Source organism: Notothenia rossii (genome assembly GCF_949606895.1).
Source record: "Notothenia rossii genome assembly, chromosome: 4".
Lineage (NCBI taxonomy): Eukaryota > Metazoa > Chordata > Actinopteri > Perciformes > Nototheniidae > Notothenia > Notothenia rossii.
The window spans coordinates 87949139-87973093 of NC_136902.1; the positions used below are offsets into that span (position 1 = coordinate 87949139).

The 23955-nt window shown below is 40.1% G+C and overlaps 2 protein-coding genes across 6 annotated transcripts in view; one reads left to right on the top strand and one right to left on the bottom strand.

The window, feature by feature from the left end:
- The window catches only part of egfem1 (EGF-like and EMI domain containing 1), an 82726-nt gene extending 70636 nt beyond the window's left edge, over positions 1–12090 (bottom strand). For both annotated transcript variants that reach the window (XM_079676893.1, XM_079676892.1), the window contains exons 1-4: positions 11834–12090; positions 10607–10741; positions 10047–10156; positions 9584–9688 (exon numbers count right to left, since the gene is read on the bottom strand). In XM_079676893.1, the coding sequence (XP_079533019.1) occupies positions 9584–9688; positions 10047–10156; positions 10607–10741; positions 11834–11913 (430 nt within the window). In that variant the 5' untranslated portion in view covers positions 11914–12090. The remainder of the gene's footprint in view (positions 1–9583; positions 9689–10046; positions 10157–10606; positions 10742–11833) is intronic.
- Positions 12091–14146: 2056 nt separating this feature from the next.
- On the top strand, positions 14147–23741 carry mffa (mitochondrial fission factor a). 4 transcript variants are annotated; one of them, XM_079674379.1, is made up of 8 exons: positions 14147–14343; positions 15361–15579; positions 17530–17741; positions 17827–17918; positions 19582–19746; positions 20279–20335; positions 20558–20642; positions 23158–23741. In XM_079674379.1, exons 2-8 carry the CDS (start codon positions 15366–15368, stop codon positions 23287–23289), a joined length of 957 nt encoding a protein of 318 aa, XP_079530505.1. In that variant the 5' UTR covers positions 14147–14343; positions 15361–15365; the 3' UTR covers positions 23290–23741. The 4 variants fall into 4 exon arrangements, with proteins under 4 accessions (XP_079530505.1, XP_079530506.1, XP_079530507.1 ...); XM_079674380.1 differs by lacking the exon at positions 20279–20335; XM_079674381.1 differs by lacking the exon at positions 19582–19746.
- The last annotated feature ends 214 nt before the right edge of the window (positions 23742–23955 follow it).

Genomic DNA, 23955 nt, shown 5'->3' on the forward strand with positions numbered 1-23955 from the left:
ACTACATCACACGTGACACCTCTCAGGAAGATTATTTTACACAGCAAGATCTGACACCTGTCCGTATAATAATAATAATAATAATAATAATAATAATAATACATTATATTTGTATAGGGCTTTTCAAGGACTCAAAATCGCTTTACAATATAAGGGAAGGTTAGGGTGGGGGGTATAGGACTATCAAACTTGACCAACCGGCATGGATTGATGGGGTGGGGGATATGAGTAGAGAAGAGGAGAAGCGATGAGTTTTGAAAAGGGACTGGAATACTGTGAGGGTCTCAGAATAGCAGATCTTTGCATCAATATGTTCAAAACAGGTTTTTTCAAAATGTAAAAAAAATGTTTAAAATTATAAATAGTGAAAAATTTAATGTAAAATATTTGTAGTGTGAATCAAAATGTAATACTAAATATTATACAAGTGATTTTTCGTAACCAAAATGACAAATATGGCATAAAACACATATTATCCTTTTTGACTTGTGGAAGAGTTTAGGGTCCAGTCACTCGTGCATCTAAGGGTTAAGATAACAGCACGATCACTGAGAGAAAACGTGCTCAAAGAGCCTTCAGCGTGCATTTGATCTGGGATTCAGCTCTGTATTTACTGTGAGGATTGACTGATGCACAAAGGAGTGCTTCAGTCTGACTTTATTCGTATTTGTATTTATATTTAGTGTCTCTACTCTGACATGTTTACATGCTTTAATGTTCAAAAAGGTCTTATTTTTCTCATACTGTGAGATGAATAAAGCAACACAAATCTGCCCAAATGCTAGTAGCTAACAATGAATGCTACTACAACGTTATCACATTGCCACACACACACAGACACAACCATATGTCACTTTAAGAATAAAGACAGTTGTGTTTAATTGAATCGCTAAAGTAAGCTAAGTCTGTATGGGAGACAGCCCAAGGTCATGAGGATTAAACACTCAAGTTCATATGAAGAAAGACGATTCCCATGTGGGGAATTGTGATTTACATCTCAACTGTAAAGCTTTCTGCAGAGTTAGAGTCAACACTTGGTAACAACACTGTCCACAGCACTTTTATCTGTAAATATAATTACTTTACCAATACATGTTGTGGTGGAGATGTTGACTGATTGATTGTGTTCATGGGTAAACACTAATGGGAACACAGTATGGGCTCAGGCAGTGTTTAAAGACTGGTTAATGGAGAATAAAATGTGAACAGACTTGGACCGTTACAGAAAACCACGATCAGCGCTGCCTTCATTTTAAATGACGTTGCTGTCGCCACAGTTCAAGCTGTTGGTACGCAGTGGAACGATAATTTTTTTAATCAATAAAATAAAATCAATATCAATTGAAATCAATATTGTGAATGAAGTTGTTTATTTATTGTTGGTAGAAGTGGATAATTAACCCTATAATAAACCTCATTATGACCGGCTTTCTGCACATTATCCCTTAAATAGTGTACATATAATGCTGCTTTTGTGTTTCTGCATATTTTGGCCAAAGTCAAAAGATTGTTACTGTAAAATATTACCATGATTTCACAATATTTAGCTGTAATATTTTACAATAAATTACTGTTTTACCACTTTACAGTCTTTACCTGTAATACTGTCATTTTGAATTTCACAGTGAAATCAATGCAGGCGCAGTTAATTACAGTGAATCTACAGGATAAATGATTACCAGGATTTCACAACATGTTACTTTATTATTTCACAGTAAAATACTGTATTCAGACCATCCTCTGTGATAACACAACAAATTAAGTGATTTTCTTGCTTTTATCGCTCTTGCTTGGCTTTAAATACTCATTTCTTTCTTTGGTGCAGGTTTTACTTAATTGGAAAGGGGCACCGCTGCATGTGCTTTAAAATAAACGATGCAACATATAAACCTAAATTGAAGTGAACTGGTCTGCCCCTGGCTCCGCCTCTGCCCAGGTGTTCCAAATTCCACTCAGCCGTGTAAAGAGAAGCTGGAGGAGAAGGATGTCTCGTCTATAACGCCGGGAGACACTCTCCTCAGAATACCTCTTTGCCATTTTGAGCTGTAGGCCATGTTTTTGCAGATGTGTTTATGTTTAGCCTGGAGGACCTGGTAGTCCAGTTTTGTTTCCCATAGGGTTTATAATTGATTTCTGGTTAGGGGGGGGAAGCTCTGGGTCCTACGGCCCGTGGTGTGGCTGGCTCGGGTTCCCTGTTTGTTCCTTTTGGCCAGTCCTCCAGACCTCTTTTTGTTTCCCGTTTCGCTTGTGTGAGCAAACGGCTGATTATCAATAAATGCTTGTTACCAAGTACCGGTTATTGCATGTATTCTTTCATGTTGCGGTTCTCAGCACGAGCCACTACCGCGGAGTAGAGGTTGGGGCCGTAACAACAAGTCCAAGACACTGTGAAATGTACTTTGCACTTCAATGGAGTAATACAAAGTTAATTGGCATTTTCTTTGTTTTTCTTTGTTGATTGAGCTGATTGAATTGTGTAGTTATGGTAAAATTCCAGTTAACTTCAGATTTACAATATATTATCGTATTATTTACATTTTTATATTTACAGTAAATTACTGGCTACTGTGTTGCATTACTTCTACTGTAAAAGTGTGAAAATACAAGTAATTACTGTAATTTATGTACAGCAAGGTACCATAATACCACAGCTCTGTACTGCTATATCACAGTAATTCCATGGGCATGGCAACTGTAAAGTCACTTTATTTAGTTGTACTTTTATTCTAATTTACTGTAAAATATCTACAGTAAATTACTGTGAAATATTTACAGTAAATTACTTTGAAATCCATGCAACTAGTAGGAAGTAAATTACTGTAATTTTACAGCCAAACATTTTACAGTGTAGGATTATGAAGTAACTTCTAGTGTCTTATACTTTGTGATCACAACATGAAGTACCCCATTTCCCCCCCATCATTTCTTCTCAATACAAAGCTAAAACCTTACAGAACAACAGGATCCAGCCCCAGGAATAATCACTCTACTGTAAAGTGCTCTGAAAACAGCCAGGCTTCTTTAGTGAGGACCAGATGGTTTCTGTCCTCACACTGTAACGGGTTCTCTTAACTTCATGCAGACCCATGCACCAATTTAACCAAAGCAATGCCGAGTACAAGGCTTAATAGAGTGAGACAGAGTGGCATTCACAAGAAGGAGTAACTGCAACGATTACAGAGCAGACTCCGCCGTCTCAGCACATGCTTGAGCTGTGTCCAGGCTGTTTATTACCTCACAGTGTCAACACCACAGCCTTGGTGTCAGCGGCTGACACACATTTCTAAAGACGGTGCCTTCTGTCTCGTATCAGAGATTGGAAGCAGGTGGCCGGCGGCCCCCACAACACACAGTGGGCTCCACCACCAAAACTTGGCAGCGATACCAAAGAGAGCAGCGTTCAAGAGGCCGATCCACGATGGGTGTTGAAAAGAAGGGAGCAAAGCACGGATTCTGGCTTCAACTATTACCAGAGCCAGACTGCTCTTTAACATCAGCTCTCAGGGTAAAATCTCCCTCTACTGAAGTCATGGAGTGAGTTGTGTTGAAAAGGCACAAGGCTTTTCAACACAGTTATAGTGAGTGATCATACTGATTGTTCTACTTATAACTTTTGCTGTTAAGGCCAAGCATTCATATTTGTTTAAAAAATAAATACATTCTTTCACGTAACTGAGTTTTTGGCCACTAGGGGGCATCCGAAACAAAATGATAAACAAAACAATGAAGTTATACACTTTTACTTGAATTAGCAAACTAGTTATTTACACTTCCAGCGGTTACAAAGTAATTTAAATATTCATTTGGATTCTTGTTTCCGTCAACCCAGCAAAGGTTATACCATTATTCACTCTTGTGTTTGGCTCTAGTCTCCATTAACTGTCTCATTAGCCAACACAGTCTCACAGTATTTCGTGTTATAGTCACAAAATTAATCTATTGATTCGTGTTCACCAACACGATTTTCGCATTGTTTTCATGTCACACAGAACGATTTTAAAAGCAATGTAAATAATAACAAATTAGAACGAAAAAGAGATTTAAAAAAATACAGATTTCAGTATTCTGACACAGAAAGATTTTAGAAGCAATGTATTTCTATTGGTATTATGTTTTTTGCCTGCACCAAATAATAACAAATTAGAAGGACGTTTTTTTTTTAAATACAGATTTCAGTATTCTGAGGCTCTTTGCCCCATTTATTTTCCTCACGGACGGCAAAAAAACTCAGACATTATACAATTTAAAATAAAAGGGTTATGCTTAGGGTAAGATATTGAGTCAGAGTTAGGGTTAGGGTTAGGGTTGTTTTTATGAACCACACAGCTTCTGGTCTTCCAAGACCCGACCGGACAAAAAGACGTGGTGCAGGCACGAAACATACTACCAATAGAATTACGTTGCTTTTAAAATCGTTCTGTGTGACATGAAAAAAAGGGGAAAAATCATGTTGGTGAACACGAATCAATAGATTAAATACATTTTGTGACTATAACACGAAATGCCGTGAGACTGGGTTGCATTAGCAGCTGTTTGCTAGCTATTTTTCTTCTTTGAGTCCAAAGCAGGTTTTTAGAGTTTTCTTTTTTTTCATTGAAAACAGCTGCCTACAGAGGAAAGAAATTAGCTTAACATAGCACTTTATCCCTCGACAAAATGTCATAGAAGAAAACGTCAAAATCTCTTGAGCTTGTGTTAACCACAGACTGTATTTCGTGCTCCAGACACCACAAACGCGTTCAAAAAAACTTTCACTTCGAGAAGAAGGAGCCATAAGTGGGAAATGCTAAGTAATTTCAAGGTTTTAGGACTCATTTCTGCACCACTGTACTTCACACACATAAATGCACAAGCACACATTTTACCGAACTATTAGCTACATAAAACCCCCTTAAATGTTTACACAAAATCATTGAATGCAGTCCAATAAAATCATTATTTTGAATAAATAGACATGCAGTATCTCAGGCTTCAGTGAAATGCATCTAGTAAACAAACCGAAAGACAGGTTGATTGGCAGAGAGACTATCACCCAGGCTTGCCAGGAAAAACAGAAAGAAAGACAGACCGTAATGCAAAATACTTAAATGTAACAACAGGCATTACATGCTGTGCGCTTATGATAAGAACACATGGCAAAGCATAGCAGGAAACATATTACATCTTGAATACATCTTGATAGACATCTTCATGAGCAAACTTCCAATCCAGTTGCCTATAAATTATTACTCCAACATAAATCTACAGAGGTCAGAATTCCTGCCTCTCTACTGAATCTGCGTGTTCTCCATCGTACATGATTCACATACAGGACTGTAATAAGTCTGTCACTGAGGAATGTTAACGCTCACAAAGCAAATCTATACAGAGGACTCCCTGGTGGATTGGTGGTGGTTCACTGTTCACACAGGTATTTTCCAGGTTGAGCTACGGTTGCAGTCTCTGTTGGTAATTATGTTATACTGGAATGTACAATGCATGGCTAATATCCACACTCACACGCACACGCACACGCACACGCACGCACGCACGCACGCACACACACACACACACACACACTGCTGCTAGTTCTGTCCATCAACTTTTTGGGAATGGCCCATTTTTAGATTTACTGTTTCAGTGATGCGATACAGTAAATGTTCATTCCACTTTAAGTATAGCTTAGCATTATCCAAAGTAATAAACCCTTTAAACCTTTTAAAAATATCATATTATTATCAGTCCTCCTGAGACACATTCTTCTGCTTTCCTGTAGTGTGTTATATGGGTTTTGTGCAAGTAAATGGTCTGCAAAGGCTAAAATCTGAAATGTCTCTCCAGAGGTAGTTCCTCTCCCACCCTGCCTGAAATGCCTCCATTGGACTCCTTTTAATTATTTCCATAACATAGTGACATCACTACGTAAAACCCATGCTTCTATTGGCTAGCACTCCAACACATTGTATGTGATATGCTCATCGCCCGGACATCGCAGAGCCGGCCAGCTAACCAACCAGAGCAGATTGGGCTCTGGTTCTAGACAGAGGGTGAAAAGCTAAGCCAAAATCTCTTTTTCATTTCATTTCAAACCTTTATTTATCCAGGTGTATCCCATTGAGATCATTGATCTCTTTTTCAAGGGAGACCTGCTCAAGTAGGTTCCACATGAAACATAAAAACATAAACAGAACAACACAAAGAACATCATACAGCATCATTACAGGGATTACAATGTACATAACTATCCACATGAGCAGGTACCGACAGCTTCCGATTGAGTAGCATCCAACCGAGCTTTAAAAACATTTAGTGGCACCAGATTGCTCAGTTTCCATTTCAATTGCAGACTATTCCAAGACAGTGGAGCTGCGCATCTAAATGCTATCTTAAGACAGGGTTAACCCTGGGGTTAACCCAGGTAACCCTAACCCTGACCCTAACCCTAAGACAGTCCTAGCAGTTGGCACATTTAATAAAACTACAGCATGCGATCTCAGGCAGTAGCCACTTACAATTCGCAGTGAGATCAGGGAGCAGATGTAGGATGGAAGTTTCCCTAACATGGCTTTATATATAAAAATGTACGAGTGACTGAGCCTCCGTACAGTTAGCAAAGGCAAACCAGCCCTTGCATACAGGGTACAGTGATGTGTTAATGCTTTACAGTTTGTCACAAATCTCAGTGCACTGTGATAGGCAGCATCTAACTTGACCAGGCAATTGGCAGGTGCATTCATATAAATCAGATCACCATAGTCCAGCACAGGTAAAAAGGTCACAGTGACTAGCCTTTTCCTGGCTTCAAGCGAGAAACAGGACTTGTTCCTGTAGAAGAAACCTAGCCTAACCCTCAGCTTTTAAGCAGGTTATTGACATGACGTTTAAAAGTGAGACAATCATCAAGCCAGATACCAAGGTATTTGTAACAGGTAACCACTTCAATTTTTATTCCTTGCGTAGTTACAATATCTACAACAGGCTCTGGCTCTCTGTGTATTGCTGTAGTTGTTTTAGCAGTTAATGAGTCAATCTTACACAATATTGTATAACTTAAGTATCGTTATGCCACTCAGCATATAGTAAAAGCATATGTTGCCTTTATAAAGTATCACACTGAAACTTAGACAATAGTTTATATAACTTTAATCACTGTCATTTTTTAAATCTGAACTACAATAATAATAATTTCATTGTGATTATTTTCTCTCTAAAATAGCCTACCTTGAAACCCGGATTAGAAAAAATGTAGCCTACAACACAGGATTATTAGTTCATGTCCCTGCACTGAACAGAGGTTCAGTGAGTAAACTTTGCTGAACACAGTCTGGCTGACTGTCTCCTTGTATAATGATTTTGGCAGAAGAGTGACGAGAAATCAGCCGTGCGGGATGACAGAAGGAAAACCGTTTTACAGAAGGAGAAGAGTGAGATGAGTTGAAAGCACAGGATGTACAAGAAACCTAGAGGAATTCTGATTGGATCAAATATCTATCTGTTCTCTATCTGTCACTCCGATGTGTGAAAACCAAAGAGGCCATGTCAAAACAAACGCACGGGAGAACTGCCTCCAACAAACAACGACACATTCCTGTGAAATGTCTTAGCGAGAGGAAGAGCTGTGTGTGTGTGTGTGTGTGTGTGTGTGTGTGTGTGTGTGTGTGTGTGTGTGTGTGTGTGTGTGTGTGTGTGTGTGTGTGTGTGTGTGTGTGTGTGTGTGCGTGTGCATGCATGTGGGGGGTAGGAAACAAATATGCTCTGGTCACCATTTTGTCTCAGCGGGACTCTTCCAAAACACAAACCACCGTCCTCCTGTTTGCATGCTGACGCAGACTGCAGGGGATTGGACAGTCGAAAGAACAGACGGTAACTAGACAAGAGGGACCAACAGCTTTTGTACAAGCTCACTGGTCACACATTCAACATTTATCTGAGGTCAACTTCCTTTCTACGTGAAAGAAGGGGCAAAAAAATATTGCAATTTACAGCATCCTTGTGATTAATGCTCAACTTTTTTTAGACTTTCAAGGCAAAAGTTCCCCTCGGATGTCCTTTACCGGATTTCGTAAGTTTGACCCTATTCAGTCTGTGATTTGACTGTGCCCTAAGTCTGAGGTTATTGCGGTATTACAAGGAAGTATTTGGGCGGTGGTGGCGAAGTCGATAGGGACTTGGCTTGGCAACTGGAAGGTCACCAGTTCAAGTCCCGGCAAGACCAAGTGCTACCGAGGTGTCCCTGAGCAAGGCACCATTCCCTACATTGCTCCCTGGTGCCGTTCAAAATGGCAGCCCACTGCTCCTAACACTAGGATGGGTCAAATGCAGAGAAACTATTTCCACACGGGGATTAATAAAGTATATCAATCAAACAAATACAGTGCACCCTGTTTTATAGTCCTCTATTTAGGATTCTCAACACTAAAATGTAATGTATATGTATATTGTGTTGCCCATGAGGGTTGTGCAAAAGGGTCAAATATGTACATGTGCACAAGTCATATGTTAATATATGTTAATGTTTTTAATCATGTATGTAGTATGTATGATTTGTAATTGTTATCTTCTGTGGAACTGCAGTATGGAGACCAGAACAAATTTCCTTTCGGGCACATGAAGTTTATCGCATTATAACACCATTTCTTCTTAAACACAGAAATAGTATGTCGTTTTTGTTCTCAAGTTAGCTTTCAGGTATTTGAATACAATTATGTTGTTTAGAATCTCTGATTATACATATTTAAAGATCAGCGGCCTATAACATTTTGCAATATATGCTTATTTGCCCTCTGTAGAGCTCAAAGCATTGATACACATTTGATATCAATACAGCAAAGCTAGCAGCCAATGAGCTTAGCACAGAGACTGGAAATGATCCAAAAGCAATCAAATCCACCTTTTAAACACTGATTAATGCGTTATATCTCATTTTTGTATGTCCTTGAACAGTAAACCAGTGGAGACTCCAGGAAGTTACTTCTTGCTCCCAGGCAAGAAACAGTCTAGCTCCTCGTAAAACAGCAAATTGTCATCGAGCTGTGTTAATTGGTTAGCTTGAGAGGTGCTGCTAAGTGGGTTTTGCTACTGTTGGCTGGCTGTTTTCCCCAGTCTTTATGCTAAGATAAGCTAACCTGCTGCTTGCTGTGGATTCATATTTATAGACATGAGAATGGTATCGATATTCATCTTATCTTACTTCCCTATTCTGAATGTTTTTTGCATTTAAAAGTGCGGGATTTGTCTTCTTTTTTTTTCATATGAAGCCAGAACTGCATCCCCTCGTTAGCATAGAGTTTATAGAGTGGAGTCTCAGCTGGGATAGCCACAGCACTCCAGACTCCAGCCGCCTTCAAAGGAAAACATTCCTCTTACCCAGAGAGCACTTCTTCTACCTTTAACTACCCAGAGACCCCCCATAGAGCAGACTTGTCCAATCACAGCTACACTACAGGCTCATTCTGCCTCTTCAAACTGAAAGCATAAGGTCTGAACGTGGCCTATTAAAGTTTTAACAACATGTTGTCCTATGAGGGACTAAGTCAGTTCACAAAACCTGAGTATGAATACCTGCAAGTGGAGTATGCAGGTTTAAAAACATGAATGAACTCACCATACTGGCATCGCGTCCCTTTGAAGCCCAGGGGACACTGACAGATCTTGTCTCCAGCCTCTGCGCACTGGCCTCCATTGAAACATGTATTTGCACTACACACCCCTGCAGAAACCACAAATCACATGTTACAGGGCTGCTGGTGTATACATGATGCGACATCAAGATGGCATCTGGCGGCAGTGTCTTGGGCTCCTCTTAGATGTTGTATTTTAACCTTTTTTGTTTATGTCCTAAGTGTAGTATGTGCTGTTGTAACCTTGTTTGGGTGTACTTTTAGAAATATTGAATATCTAGTCAGGATGGCCACATTCCTGCTTAATTGTTCCAGGTGAATTGTTTTACTAAATATGAAATATACATACTCTATACACACACACACACATATATATATATATATAATATAAAGGTTTGTTGGCATCTTATGTGATGCATATAGCATGTGTATAATGCTTTCACTCACTATGCAGACAGCCCATCTCTTCACCCTCCTGTCTCCAGCCAGGGCAGCACTTATAGACTGTGTGTGTGTCCATGTTGTACACCTGCCTGTACACTGTGTAGTATGCTGTCCTGAGGAGGAGAAATGTATGTTAAAGTCACAATATTACATTATAGGTCCATATATATATGGTCTGAAAATAACGTGAATATTACAACTCACTTTAACATGGTACAGCTCAAACGGATCTCAATACATTGTAATGTAAACACATTTCAACATATAGGACCATAAGCAGTGTTTTAATAATTAGACCAGTTTGACATATTCAGATAAAGCTTTAAAATAAGGATCTCCCATCGCACCATGCACACAAAGGGGGAGAAGCTCTCTTTTCCAGCCCTTTATTCCAGCTGAGATTATGAATGGCAAATGACCAGAGAAACTCCAGGTTATATGCAGCCGGTTAATGTGTTAAACAGTCCTTCACGACTTGGCTTTCTGCAGCTGTGCTTATGAATGAGATGTCTTTTCTATGGAATTCAACTGGTACAAAATTGGGAAACTATTTCTGCTCTTACCTTCTCTCATAGCCCATGCACCATCTGTGGCTGTTGCAGCCCTGCTTCCACACTTTCACCATGCGGGTAAAAGCCTGGACACAAGGTTGACGGGCCCCCAACATAGACATCTCCTGGTCAGGACACACATTCGGCCTGAGCATGGAAGAACACACACAAAAACATGAGAGAGAAACATGGACAGGTGCAGTTAAAACTGTTTTAAGAAAAATATCATATATATGTTATGACTTTTAAGAGCAAGCATGTAATTACATTTCATTTTGCTGACGCTTTTTCTTTTATAAGGTACAAGGGAAACAGGTGTGTTTTTTCATTTTGCAATGGAAGATATGTAGACTTTCTGCTGTCCTGTCTGTTTTTCATTGTTGTACTTGAGGTACTTGTATGTTGAGGTGGGCTATATCCCTTCCGATGGTGGTCTCAGCCAGCTGATTATGTATTCCAACATACATGAAGTAGTACATGTTTTACACATGTTTAGGTGCATGCACATCATACTATGACAGACACATTGTTTGTAAAACAATTATACAGTTTCCTGTTTTGTGCAATGGGCTTGATTAAACTCACAAACATCCAATTAACCTCCAGAGGAAATTAAAACATTTTTCTACAAAATGGTTTGCATGAATGAGTCGGTTATATAAAGTTAGACAGCACAGGGGTAATGTAATGTACAACACTTGTGTGTACAGCAGCCTGTGTGTTGTTGTCATGTCTGCAGGTAAACTATCCAGAGGTGTCCTCCGGCACAACACATCTGGCTTCAATACAGAGCAGCCTGAAGTTAATTAGAGGAAGTATTCCGCTTCTCCTGTAATCAAAACGATTCCTCCAATCATCATGTCTTGCACAGCCCATTTAAATGGTAGAGGACATTGCAACAAAAAAAATCACATTCCATTGTAAGCTATTGTGCAGAAGCACGTTACTGCATTGCTAAAACACACATGCATCCTTATGGGACCTGAAAGAGCGACGCCTAGTGGGAAACAAAGAGAGTACACTATAAGGTAAAATAATTACTGACTAGACTTACATTTGTAGCCGTCTTTGAGCTAATAAAACACGTACAAATAAAAATGGTGCGTTTAAAAATAGGATATAACGTTTGCATCTGTCTTACTCTAAATCGTGGAACGTAAACAAATGTTTAGTCATCTGATTATTCAATTACACCAAGTGCAAATTAAAACGTTATCTATATTAAAAAGCGTCACTTACATGCCAGGCTGCAGCTCCGAAGATGATGCAATGAAGTGCAAAGTGCAAAATAATATCACACTCAAAATATCTGAGAACATAATGTCACCCGGGTACAGACACGGAGAGAAGAAGTGGAGTTGACGCAGCCTCTGTGTGCATCAAATGTAGAGCATCCTGATATTTCTGGAAGTCCGCATTAAGTCATGACTCAAAAGTTGATGTTTGTGTCATATCGATATTTCCCAGAAATCCAGACGTGATTTCCCGTTCACTGGTTAAGCAGAGGGACGACTGGTCTGTCAATCGCAGTCTTTGAATGGCTCCATGAACGCACCACCCACAGTCACTGAGGGGCCACCTCCAAAACCCCTCCGACATTGACCTGGGAATTCAATATTGTTTAGGCACATGTTTATGTATTAGACTATCTGTTTAATAAACACACGATGTGGCAGTAAGTAAATACATTTATGCAAGAAGTGTTCTAAATGTATCGTATTCAGAAATACTGTGGCTGAAAGTGGGAGCTAGTGGATTAAGTCAAAAAGGAATCCTTGCAAGGGGTTTACTTGAAACAAAACTAAGTTATTAAACCAAGGTTTAAATAACAAGCAAGTTGATTTTGTGGATCAGTAATATCAGAACTGAGGGCTGTGCATGGATGTGGGAAGTATGTGATGCTGTTGAGTTTTTAAAGGTGCAAAATAAAGAGATGACCATCAGCTGACGAACGCATGGTTGTCATATAATTGACCAAAACAGCCTTCAAGACAGTGAGAAGGGCATTCAATTAAATTAAAACCTTTCACTTCAATGCAGTCTAATGGCCACTATACGTAATTGATAAATAAACAAATCCTAGTTCAGATATCCTAAGGATATTATTTTAGTGTAATTATATTTCATTTGTCATATGTAGGAAATCAATAAATATTCAACATGCACAATGTATGATGCATTGTGAATGATGTAGGCAACATTCTATATCAAATACTTAATTCATAATATCTTCATTACATTAATAATATATCTAATACAAAAACTGATGCATGATTAAAAATTCAAATATAGAAATGAAGTAACTAAACTTTATTTATACGGTTTGTTTCCCAGATAGTATTAGATGCTCTTCAAAGCAAAAACATCAACACGAGATGACATTAAAAAAAACACACAACAGGCTATATTAAAAGTACTGTAAAATCTATGAATTATATTAGGTCTAAATCAAGCAATGTAGTTGCCCATTGAAACAACAAAAATAAATAGACTTGAAACATGAATATCTTACCTTTAATCAAAACAAGTTCAGACACACATTTCATTAACAAAAATCTCGAGCTCCAACAGGCTGAGGAACAGCTTCCTCAACCAGGCGGTCAGGATGCTGAACTCTCTCCCCTCCCTCCCTCCCTCCCTCCCTCCCTCTCTCCCTCTCTCCCCCTCTCCCCCTCTCTGACATCTCTCCCCTGACCTCTCCACCCTGCCTCCCACCTTCCCCCTCCACACACACACACACACACACAAACACACACACACACACACACACACACACACACACACACACACACACACACACACACACAGACACACACACACACACACACACACACACACACACACACACACACACACACACACACACATACACTCACACACACACACACACACACACACACACACACACACACACACACACACACACACACACACACACACACACACACACACACACACACACACACACACACACACACATACAACCTTCCCTCATCCAGCACCAGTCACTTTTCTTCCCATCTCCGCTGCTGCATTGAAACTGTTTGAACATTTTTCTATTTTGCACAAAAAATACTTGCATTAATGTCAATTTATGTTCTGTGGACTGCGTTTTTAAATATATTATTAACTATTACTAGTTGTATAGCCTACCCCGTTTATCTGGGCTCTTTTTGTATCTTGTTGTATGTATATATGTCACACTGTGGGAGTGCGGGAAACGGTATCTCAAGATTTCTGTATGTATAACACATGTAGAAATGTTGACAATAAAGCTGACTTTGACTTTGATATAGGCTACTTATTTTTAAATCATGATTTTCTGTATAGTAGGCTTGCAAAGTTATGTCTTACTTTGAAGTTAATGAGTTAAAAGTGACATTTTGGGATAACCTTTGTTATTTGTACATGCAAATATGTTACATTTACCATACATAATCAATACGTTTTCAATACATCTCAAATTGACCAGGTAAAACTTTTTTTATTTGCATTTACTTTAATATTTTTGACTTCAGTTTAGTGACGTCACTTCCTCCTGAGCGCCTGGTACTTCTTGTTTGAAGGACGGACGGCGGAAGAAGAGAGGAGGCTCCTCTCGTGTCAACATAAGGGAGATGCCTGACAGCTACATCATCTGTAATACACTCAACTGTACCACTCTGGGTTTACTTTGAAGTTCTTTTATTTCCTTTAAGTTCTGATAAATATATTTGGAAAGCAAGCTAACCATAGCAACCAACCAAACGGTAAGATACTGAAACTACCGCGCTAGCTTGAAATGGCGCTAATGTGTTGTGTGTTAGCTGTCAAACTAAAACTATTGTAAGCTTTGAGATGTTGTTAACGTAGATATCATAACATTTAACTAAACATCAGACGGAGACAAACTCGTCTGCTAAATAATGCGAATGTGGTAACGTTAGCATGAAAAGGTCATTAAATAACTGGTGTTAGCCTCACTAGTATTAGCCGATTATAAGCTTCCTTTTGATATTAGCATTGTGTTAGCATTTCATTGATATATTCTGTAAAGTGACCTTTAGCAGCTCTTATCTCACACAGTCAAGGTTACTGCCAAATTGTGGTTTCCATCTTTCCATGTATGCAAAGTTATTATCATAAGTTTCAGGAGAAATGCTCCAGCCCTAACTCCTGCCTACAGCTCATCAGCTGCACCAATGTTTTCTAATCCTTAACCCTCCTGTCGTGGTCGGGTCAAATCTGACCCATTCACTACTTTTATCAATCATAAATAATGTGTCTTACCTTTGATTGCTACAAGGCCTTTATGATATCCTCCACACTAGACATTTGACCATATACAATTGCTGCTAACCACTTACATTTAATTGTAGTCAACTTTGTTACCCCCATGGTGTTCCAAGCCAAAAAGGACCCCAATAGGAAATGAATGGGTGACCGTAGATTCTGTAAATCCATCAGATAGTACACAACTAAATCGACAACTATGTTCATTTGTAATATTCAGTATTCTTTGTATATTCACTGTAGTTAGTTCTGTAAACCAGTAGTATGAGACATTGTTCACAGCTTAAAAAGGTGGGTTAAGGAGATTTGGGATCAGTGTGCATTCGCTTTTATTTAATGAAATGTACCAGCAGGTATGCAGCATGACAGGTTAAACAGGACCGAAAATGAAACCATAAGAACTTTGATCTGTCATGTTGGCACCTTCCCTATGTGACCTTTGTTTTTGTGGCTAACAAAACGCACCGTGTTCCTGAACAACCTATTCCTCACAGCAAAAATGAACGGAGCAGCGTTCCCTTCCCCCACGGCAGAAATTGCGGAGATGAACCGTATCCAGTATGAGATGGAGTACACCGAAGGGATCAGCCAGAGGATGCGGATCCCTGAGATGCTCAAAATGGGTCACCACGGCCACGAGGATCCTAATTTTGGATCTCAGGAGGTCCCACACAGTGTCACAATGCAAGTCCCAGAGAGAATTGTGATTTCAGGTTAGTAAGCTTTCTGACAATGTAGGCTGTGTTGTCTGTGCTGTTCAAAGACTTTTATTACACACAAACTCCACCAGTAGTTCTTGTCAGCTGACTTCTATATCACTATTGTGTTCGTTTGTTATGACATGGCTCATGACTGTGTAATGCCAATTATTTAGGACTGTAAAAAATGAAACTGAAAGCCATTTCCCACACCGACATGTACGTCTACTATACATGTGAAGATTCAAGTCATTATTCAACCTCAGGATTCAGATCACATTATCAAAGAGGCTTCTGGGGATTTTGACTTTTCTGTAGGCTGATATATCGTTTTTTGTGCACGTAAATAGTCTGCAAAGGCTAAAAGAGTTTCGCTGCCACAGACTACCCCCCCCTCCCCCTGCTTGAAACGCCTCCATTGTAATCCTTTGTTTACTTCTAGAACATAGCAACATCTCTATGTAAAACTTGCGCTTTTATTGACTGGAGCTCCAAAACACATTGCACGTGATATTTAAAGGGGACCTATCATGCAAAATGCACTTTTTGATGTATTTTATACATAAATATGTGTCCCCGGTGTGTCAGGGAACTCACAAAGTGTCGGAAAACAAAACCCTCTCTTTTCCTCTGTACCCACATAAAAAAATAAAAAATAAAAGGTGGGGTGTTAACAAGCAGATCCAGAATTTTCGCTCCTATAACGTCATAGGCAACATCCGGTCGACGTGACACGTCCCAACCTATCGTCTCTGTATACAGTCGCAGCTGTGTGTCTGTGTATTCAGCAGGATGTCTGCTAGAGGCTTAGAGTAAAGTTTTATATATATATATATATATATATATATATATATATATATATATATATATATATATATACATATAATGGCACTGTTCTAGCGGTAAACACTTAAGAAAGAACATGTCAAGCTATGTGCTGTATCAGAAACAATGCGCGGCGTGTTTTTGGAGTAATATGCCATGTGTTTACATTAGCAAGTATGCTAACACTCAGAGCTAGCCATGGAGCTAACGCTGTAGGCTACTGGAAAGAATATGTGTAACGTAATGTCCTTGTGGTAAACCCTGCGAGAGAGAAAGGTTTGAGCTCCATACTGTTTCAGAAATAAAGCTTGAAGTGGTTAGGAGCATAACATGGCATTTAATCACCCCAGCGTTTAGCTGAGATCTCCCGGTAGCAGGGGAAAGCTGCGTGACGCTACAAAGGGGCGTGGCTAGCAGCAGAATCAGCCTGTTTGCAACAGGGCTGCAAAAGAGGGGTATGAGCAGAATGAGGCATGGCTACAATGGGTGATCTGTTTGGTATTTTAATCAAAAACTTCACAGACATGTTTTGTATAGGTATGGCCCTACAATATAGTTTTCAAATATAGCATGATAGGTCCACTTTAAAATACAAGAATAAAAGTTATAGCGCAGTGTAAAGATATGAATAGTCGATTGACTTGAACCTCTGCTCAGACCTTGTTGCCAAGTTCATCTATTTTCAGATCATGTCTACTCGGGAGCAAAGTGTCTATCAGAAAATAGCCTCACATATTGCACGGTAAAATAATTATGGCCTCAACGCTGCTCTATTTTAGACCACAGAGTCATTTGCATAATGTAACAGCTCCAGCGTGAGAGAAACTGGCAAGAGATGAGAGAGGCTAATGCATCCTGGGGGGGGGAGGCCTGACATCTCTAAGCGGTTGACCAATCATAACAGAGCCGGCCAGCTAACCAACCAGAGCAGACTGTGCTCTGGTTTCAGACAGAGGGTGAAAGAGGTGCTGCAGCACAGGCAGTATGAGAAAAATAAAGAGCTTTTTTAAATATTCAAGCATGGAAACATGTCACAGTGAAGGCACAACATACAAATATGAACCTGGAAATGAGCTTACTAGTTCCCCTTTAAAGGTAGGGAAGATGCTAAAATCTCTCATTCACACCTTCCTTTGTCAGGAGACAGTAATGACCCCCAGTTCCCCAGACCCAGAGACCTGGACCTGATCCAGTCCACACCACTAGAAAGCCTATCTCTGAAGACCCCACCCAGAGTCCTGACCCTCAGTGATCGGCCTCTTGACTTCCTGGAGGAGGAGGAGGAGGAGGAGCAGCAGCAGCAGCAGCAGCAGCAGCAGCCGCAGAGAGCAGCTCCAGACACTGAGGAGCTGGTAAGCAATAAGACAATAACTTGTGTTTAAATGACGATCCACAAACTTCTTTAAAGTTAACCATAACATCCTTCTTTCTGTGCAGCTGCGGCCACAAGCACGAGTACGTCGGGAACGATCAGCCAGCGAGAACGCCTCGGCCCGTCACAACACTCAGATGATGCGCAGCGATTCTGCGTGAGTATGGGTCTAAACACGCCGTCGTAAGCTTCTTACCCGCTCCATCTCATCTCATATACATGCATGCACTAGCATCTTTGTTTTGGCCCTTTCTTCCCCCCCCCCCCTTGTCTCTGTCAGGGAGCTGGTTGTCCCTGCCTTGGTACGCTGCTGTCAATGTCGAAGCAGCTCGTTTTTATTGTAGTTGCTGAAGCTAACCCATTAATATCTTGATTTCAAAAATTTTATGAACTGATCAGTTTTGAAGGGACAACATCCAGATTTTTTAAATGTTAAAATGATTCCAAGAATACTGGAAAGGGATAAAAAGTGTGTATAAACTAGGGATGTCAGAAACTGACCACGATCAAATCCGAAGATCGGACAGCCCTGGCGAATATTAATCGATTATAAAATTGAATTAAAAAAAATAATTTTCGATTATGGAGACTGTAACGAATATTCGAAAAATCGAATAACCGCTGGCATCCCTAGTATAAACCCACTTACAGACTACAACATCACTCGGCACAACAGAGCTTCACAAAGTGCTCTCAAGGTAACTCATGACGAATAGCAGATTGGAATTGGAATATATCAACAATTGTATGCTTGTGCAGCAAAATCCACTTCATGTCCCTTCATCTCCTTCCTCATGACATCTGCATGTGACGTCTTTGAATAGCACAAAAAGAGTTGGAATAATTTGCTTGTCAGTGTTTTGAGTTCACGTCTCCATTTTTGTTAATTATATTATTTGTTAGTAAAGGACTGTTAGTGGTTGGCAGGTCAAATCTCTTGCTATATTACAACATCACTTTAACTCGTTTTATGGCAAGCCCATTTCACTTTGAATCAGTAGGGCTACCGAATAAAAAGCTGCCTAGTGTTCACTTGTGACAATGGAATGGAAGACATCTGCTGAACCAATTTGACATGTTAGACTAGTCTAAGGATTTACAGACATCATAAGTCAAATGAACAATTACTCAAAAATCTCTAATTACATTTCCACATATGCAGATTTTATCGGACCATATTTATTTTGGAATATGTACGTCCGTTGTTGAAGCTACCTACAAAGTTGTACAAACTAATTTCCTTCTTTTAAAATTGAACTCTAAAAAAGTTATTAACGGCATTTTTGGTACCTCAAATGTATAATGTAACTAGTACGTATAAGGTAGGGTTCAGTAGTTACAATTATATTTGAAATATCTGAATGTAATTTTAGATATCTTGTAATTACATTCTTACTAGTTACAAATCAAAGCTGTCATTTCAATAGTTTATTCTTGACAATTCACAATTGAATTTAAGATATCTAGAATCTTAACTGTACGGACAATTGTAGATATCTACATTGAGCTTTTCCACAAGTAAGCTATTAAATGTTGATATTAAGAAGTAACAATTTGACTATCTCTTGTTGGAATTCCTTTAAGCCAAAATAACATTATGGATAGTTTGTCTTGTACTTCTAACTAGTCCAAAAGCACTTGTTGACGTGTTACCTCTGCTGATGAAATGTTAAAAGGGCTTGCAGTTGTCACAAAATCAGTGAAGTTGAGGACAGTTTATTTTCCTTATTTCTCTCCTTCCTTCCCTCTCCTTCCTTTCCTTCCTCTGTTGTCTGTCCCTCTCCTCTGATTGGCTGCTCTTAACGGTGGTCACTGAGCAGCGCGAGCCCCTCCCCCCCTCCCACCGCCCACCCTTTGCCCCCTCTCACCGCGGCCGAAGAGGAACACAACCTGTACAGCGCTAGCGGTGTTCTCTCTTTCCTCCAGTCCACGACACGCCGGGCCTACCAGCAGGTCCTGGAGGTCCTGGACGAAAACCCCAGCAGGTGACCTCTCCATCATCCGGACATTTTCTGCTTTAAAAAAAAACCTCTGCTCAGAGAGGACAACACTGACTGCTTCAGTTGTTCCTCAACTTCCTGTTAAATCTAGATTAGTTTCGCTTGCTTTTAGGACAAGGAAGTGTTTTCTCTTTAATTCAGCTTGGCCCCTTTGAAGACTCGAGCATAACATGGTCATTTCTAACTGAGACAAATCTGTAACAATATTAAAACAGCATGTCGTAATCAAAATATAAAATACATACATTCTGCCTGATGTACCTTCACAATCTGAAACTGAATTGGATCTACCTTCAGGTAAAAGTGGTGGTGGGATTAATCAGCTTTGCCAACAAATGTATATTTCATTTTCGAAAAAAAGGCAAAATTCAATTGTTTTAACTTTAAACGAGAGGCCTAGAAAGCGTAGTAACTGGAAGGACATGCGAGGTGTGTGCAACACTGACATGTGTGTGTTGCTCTATCTCTCTTATTCTCCTCTCCCCCCCCCCCCACCCTGTCTTTTCCACCTCTGTAGCAAACCATCACTGCGAGGGGGGGCGGCCTCGAGCTCCATCCCCCTGCAGGACTCCAGGTAACTCCACCTGGCTCTTCACCTTCAACCCTTTCCCACCTTCCTTTTCCTTTCCTCCATCCTCATTTCCTGTCGAGAAATAAGATGATAATAATCACCTAGTGAAGTGAAGTCGCTATTGCTCATTTGCACTGTAGATCTGAAATGTGCTACTCTCTGCATGCACGCTCTGTTGTGGTCGTTACCACGAATTACATTCTCAAACTGACGTCGTTTTTACAGGCTTGCACTTTCAACACTTGACTCTTCAATGGATGCGGGCCCTGATGACATGACTGTGGTCGATGCGACAACGCTGCGACGTCAGGTAAGTCTTTCTTTTATTTTTTGTCTTGTCAGCATGTAAGACATTTTTGGGAAAGAGTAGGCCATTTATTCTCAGATACCCGTTTTCCACTGAAATGAGTTTAGTCCTAGTTCCGTGTTTTGGTTTTCAATTTGGTTCATAATGTTGAACAAACTACGAAACAGTTTGTTTTTCCACGACTAGAGCGGTATCGGCACGAGTGCTCCACTGGGGTTTAGACGCCCGTTTCACCCAGTGCCCGACACTGCCTTCAAAATGAAAGCATAAAACAACCACTTAAATTACACAGAATGAAAGGTACATTTACAATAAACAAGTATTAAAGGTCCCCTATAATGGAAAATCCACTTTTTTATGTCTTTTCTGCATCAACATGTGTCCCCTCTTCTCCATGTCTCTTCTACATCAACATGTGTCCCCTCTTCTCCATGTCTCTTCTACATCAACATGTGTCCCCTCTTCTCCATGTCTCTTCTACATCAACATGTGTCCCCTCTTCTCCATGTCTCTTCTACATCAACATGTGTCCTCTCTTCTCCATGTCTCTTCTACATCAACATGTGTCCCCTCTTCTCCATGTCTCTTCTACATCAACATGTGTCCCCTCTTCTCCATGTCTCTTCTACATCAACATGTGTCCCCTCTTCTCCATGTCTCTTCTACATCAACATGTGTCCCCTCTTCTTCATGTCTCTTCTACATCAACATGTGTCCCCTCTGTGTAAAGAGACTCTGAAATGTTCAGGAAAAAAGATTCTCTCTTTTTGATCCATTTCTATAAAAACCGGTCTGAAAATGAGCTGATTAGATTTTGGCCACTTAATGATGTCATAACGATTTTTTGGCTTGTGTAACCATTAGCCAATCACCAACCAAGGAACCCCCCCCCACCTTATCAACTGAATCTCCTCCTATACCTCATTCACACCAACGGTGTTTCAGGGCCGGTTCGGAGCTGGAGCTTGAAAAGCACCGGGTTTTCCTGTTCACACCGCAGCGGAGCAGCCTCTTAGCTCCGGAATCTGGTTCGTTTCGAGCACCAAAAAATTGTCCGGCCAGAGCAAAAGCACCGCATAGGTTACGCTTACGTCGAGGCGGGGGCAGGGGCGGGATCAACTCCTGAACAACAGCAAAAAGGCCGCGTTTTATCCAGTTTGTACACAACGATGGAGAAACTTAACAAGCAGCAGTGGGCCACTGAAGAGACCAGCTACCTACTGGGAATCTGGTCTTCTGAAGAGGTACAGAGGAAGCTGGAGCACAATCGGCCATTGTTGTTGTCGGTGTCAGCTGTGAGGGGTTTCCGCGCGGTTTGGCTTTATGAAGCAGGCACGCAAACGGTTACGTCATGACGCAAACGATGACGCAGCACCAGTCGGACTCTGGGCGGTGTGAAAAGAGCCGTAGCTAAACCGAAGAACCGATTCTGAACCTGAAAAGCTCTAGCACGGAGCTTGAACCGGAGTTGCGTTGGTGTGAATGAGGTACTAGAGCATTTTTTAAACAGGGCTGAAACAGAGGGGATTATGGGATGCTACAAAGTAGAACTGCACAATGTTGGAAAAAACTGACTTTGCGATATATATTTTTTCCCCCTGCGATATATATTGCGATAATGATACTTCTTTTTTTGTCCGCAAACCATCCTTTCTTGAACTTTAATGTTATAAAATTGGTATTTTTCTAACTATATTTAACCGGATGAAGGATTGTAGTCACGGACGTCTGGATCTTAAGTTATCAGAGCAACAAGCTGAGCTAGCTCGGTTAGCAGCGCCGAACTGGAGAAACACATGAAGCTACTTTATTCAGTGTTTTTACCTTTAATCACCGGGTCCGTTTGCTTTGGAGATTTGATTGTGATTGGTGGTTTGCTGTCACTCACTCAAGTACCCCTGACATGAGAGCCACACAACTTTTCCTTTTGTAGCAAGCAGCAAAAGAATTTTAACATTACGTGTTTGAGTTAATTTGCCTACTTAATATCGCACGTCCTAAAAACAAAATATATATATATATTTTTGAAAAAATAAATATATATATTTTTTTTAATGTAAAGAATTGCACGTCCTGCATGCGCATATCGCGATTATCGTCACAACACGACATATTGTACAGCCCTACTACAAAGCATGTTCGTTTAGTATTTCGAGGCCAAACACTAGAAACATGTTTTGTATCTGAGACCTATAATAAAGTAATGAAAAACAGAATAATAGGGGACCTTTAAATTAAAAAAAACAATGTGTAGCTCCAACAAACCAGGTATACGTATGGCATAATAATTATTCACTATCAATTATTTGAATGATTACTTGCTATCATTGCAGTTTTGTAACGGAATATTTTCCACTATGATCTTACTTCTGATAGTCTGATATGACAAAGTGTTGAGCCTATTTATCGAATACAGCTGCTAACCGCTATACAAATAAACAGTATTTCTACGTATGGTGCGAGAGCTAATCCTGAGCCACTGTGACTGAGAATAGTTGTATGTGTAATTTGTCTGCAGCTCATCAAGTTGAACCGGAGACTTCAGCATCTGGAGGAGGAGAACAAGGAGCGTGCGAAGCGAGAGATGATCCTGTACTCCGTCACCGTGGCTTTCTGGCTGGTCAACACCTGGGTGTGGTTGAGACGTTAGAGCTGCGTTCCCTCCGTCACCGAGACAGAAGAACGTACCATCCCTTACTCTATGTGTCAAATATTAGCTATACTCGCTGCACTCAGTCCCTGTGTGAGGACATCCCACATGTACACGGCTTGCTCCACACAGGGCGTACTCTTTTTCTTTGATTTGGTTTATTTAATACATGTACAGTTTTATTTTTTTACGCTTATGTCATCCTGTCCCATGTTGTCCTATGTTTTGTTTTTATTACAAATCTTCTCGCTCAACGCTAAAGCATGACTTGTTGTAAATATGTGTCCGTGTCACCAAGAGAAATAAGTCATTCAGAAAAGCATAGTTTACCAAAATATGTACAATAGCGCTTCAGTGTGGGGGTGCAAACATGTTGGATATTTATTGGGGAGAGAGTAATATGTGACCTGAACAGGGAAATGTAAAACAATTTAGTAAAACCATACGTATAACATGTTGTCCTGTATTATTATTATTATTGATGCATTAAGTTATACACACACATCTTTCCACAAAATTTTGCTGTTACGTAAGTATAGACCATATTGATCTCAAATTTGACTAACATACTATTTTTGGTTTTTCTTAACCCTGATAGCTTGAATGCTAATTTCCCTCAGAATAATCCTGTCGTTGAATGCTCTAAAAATGTAGCTATCTTACAAT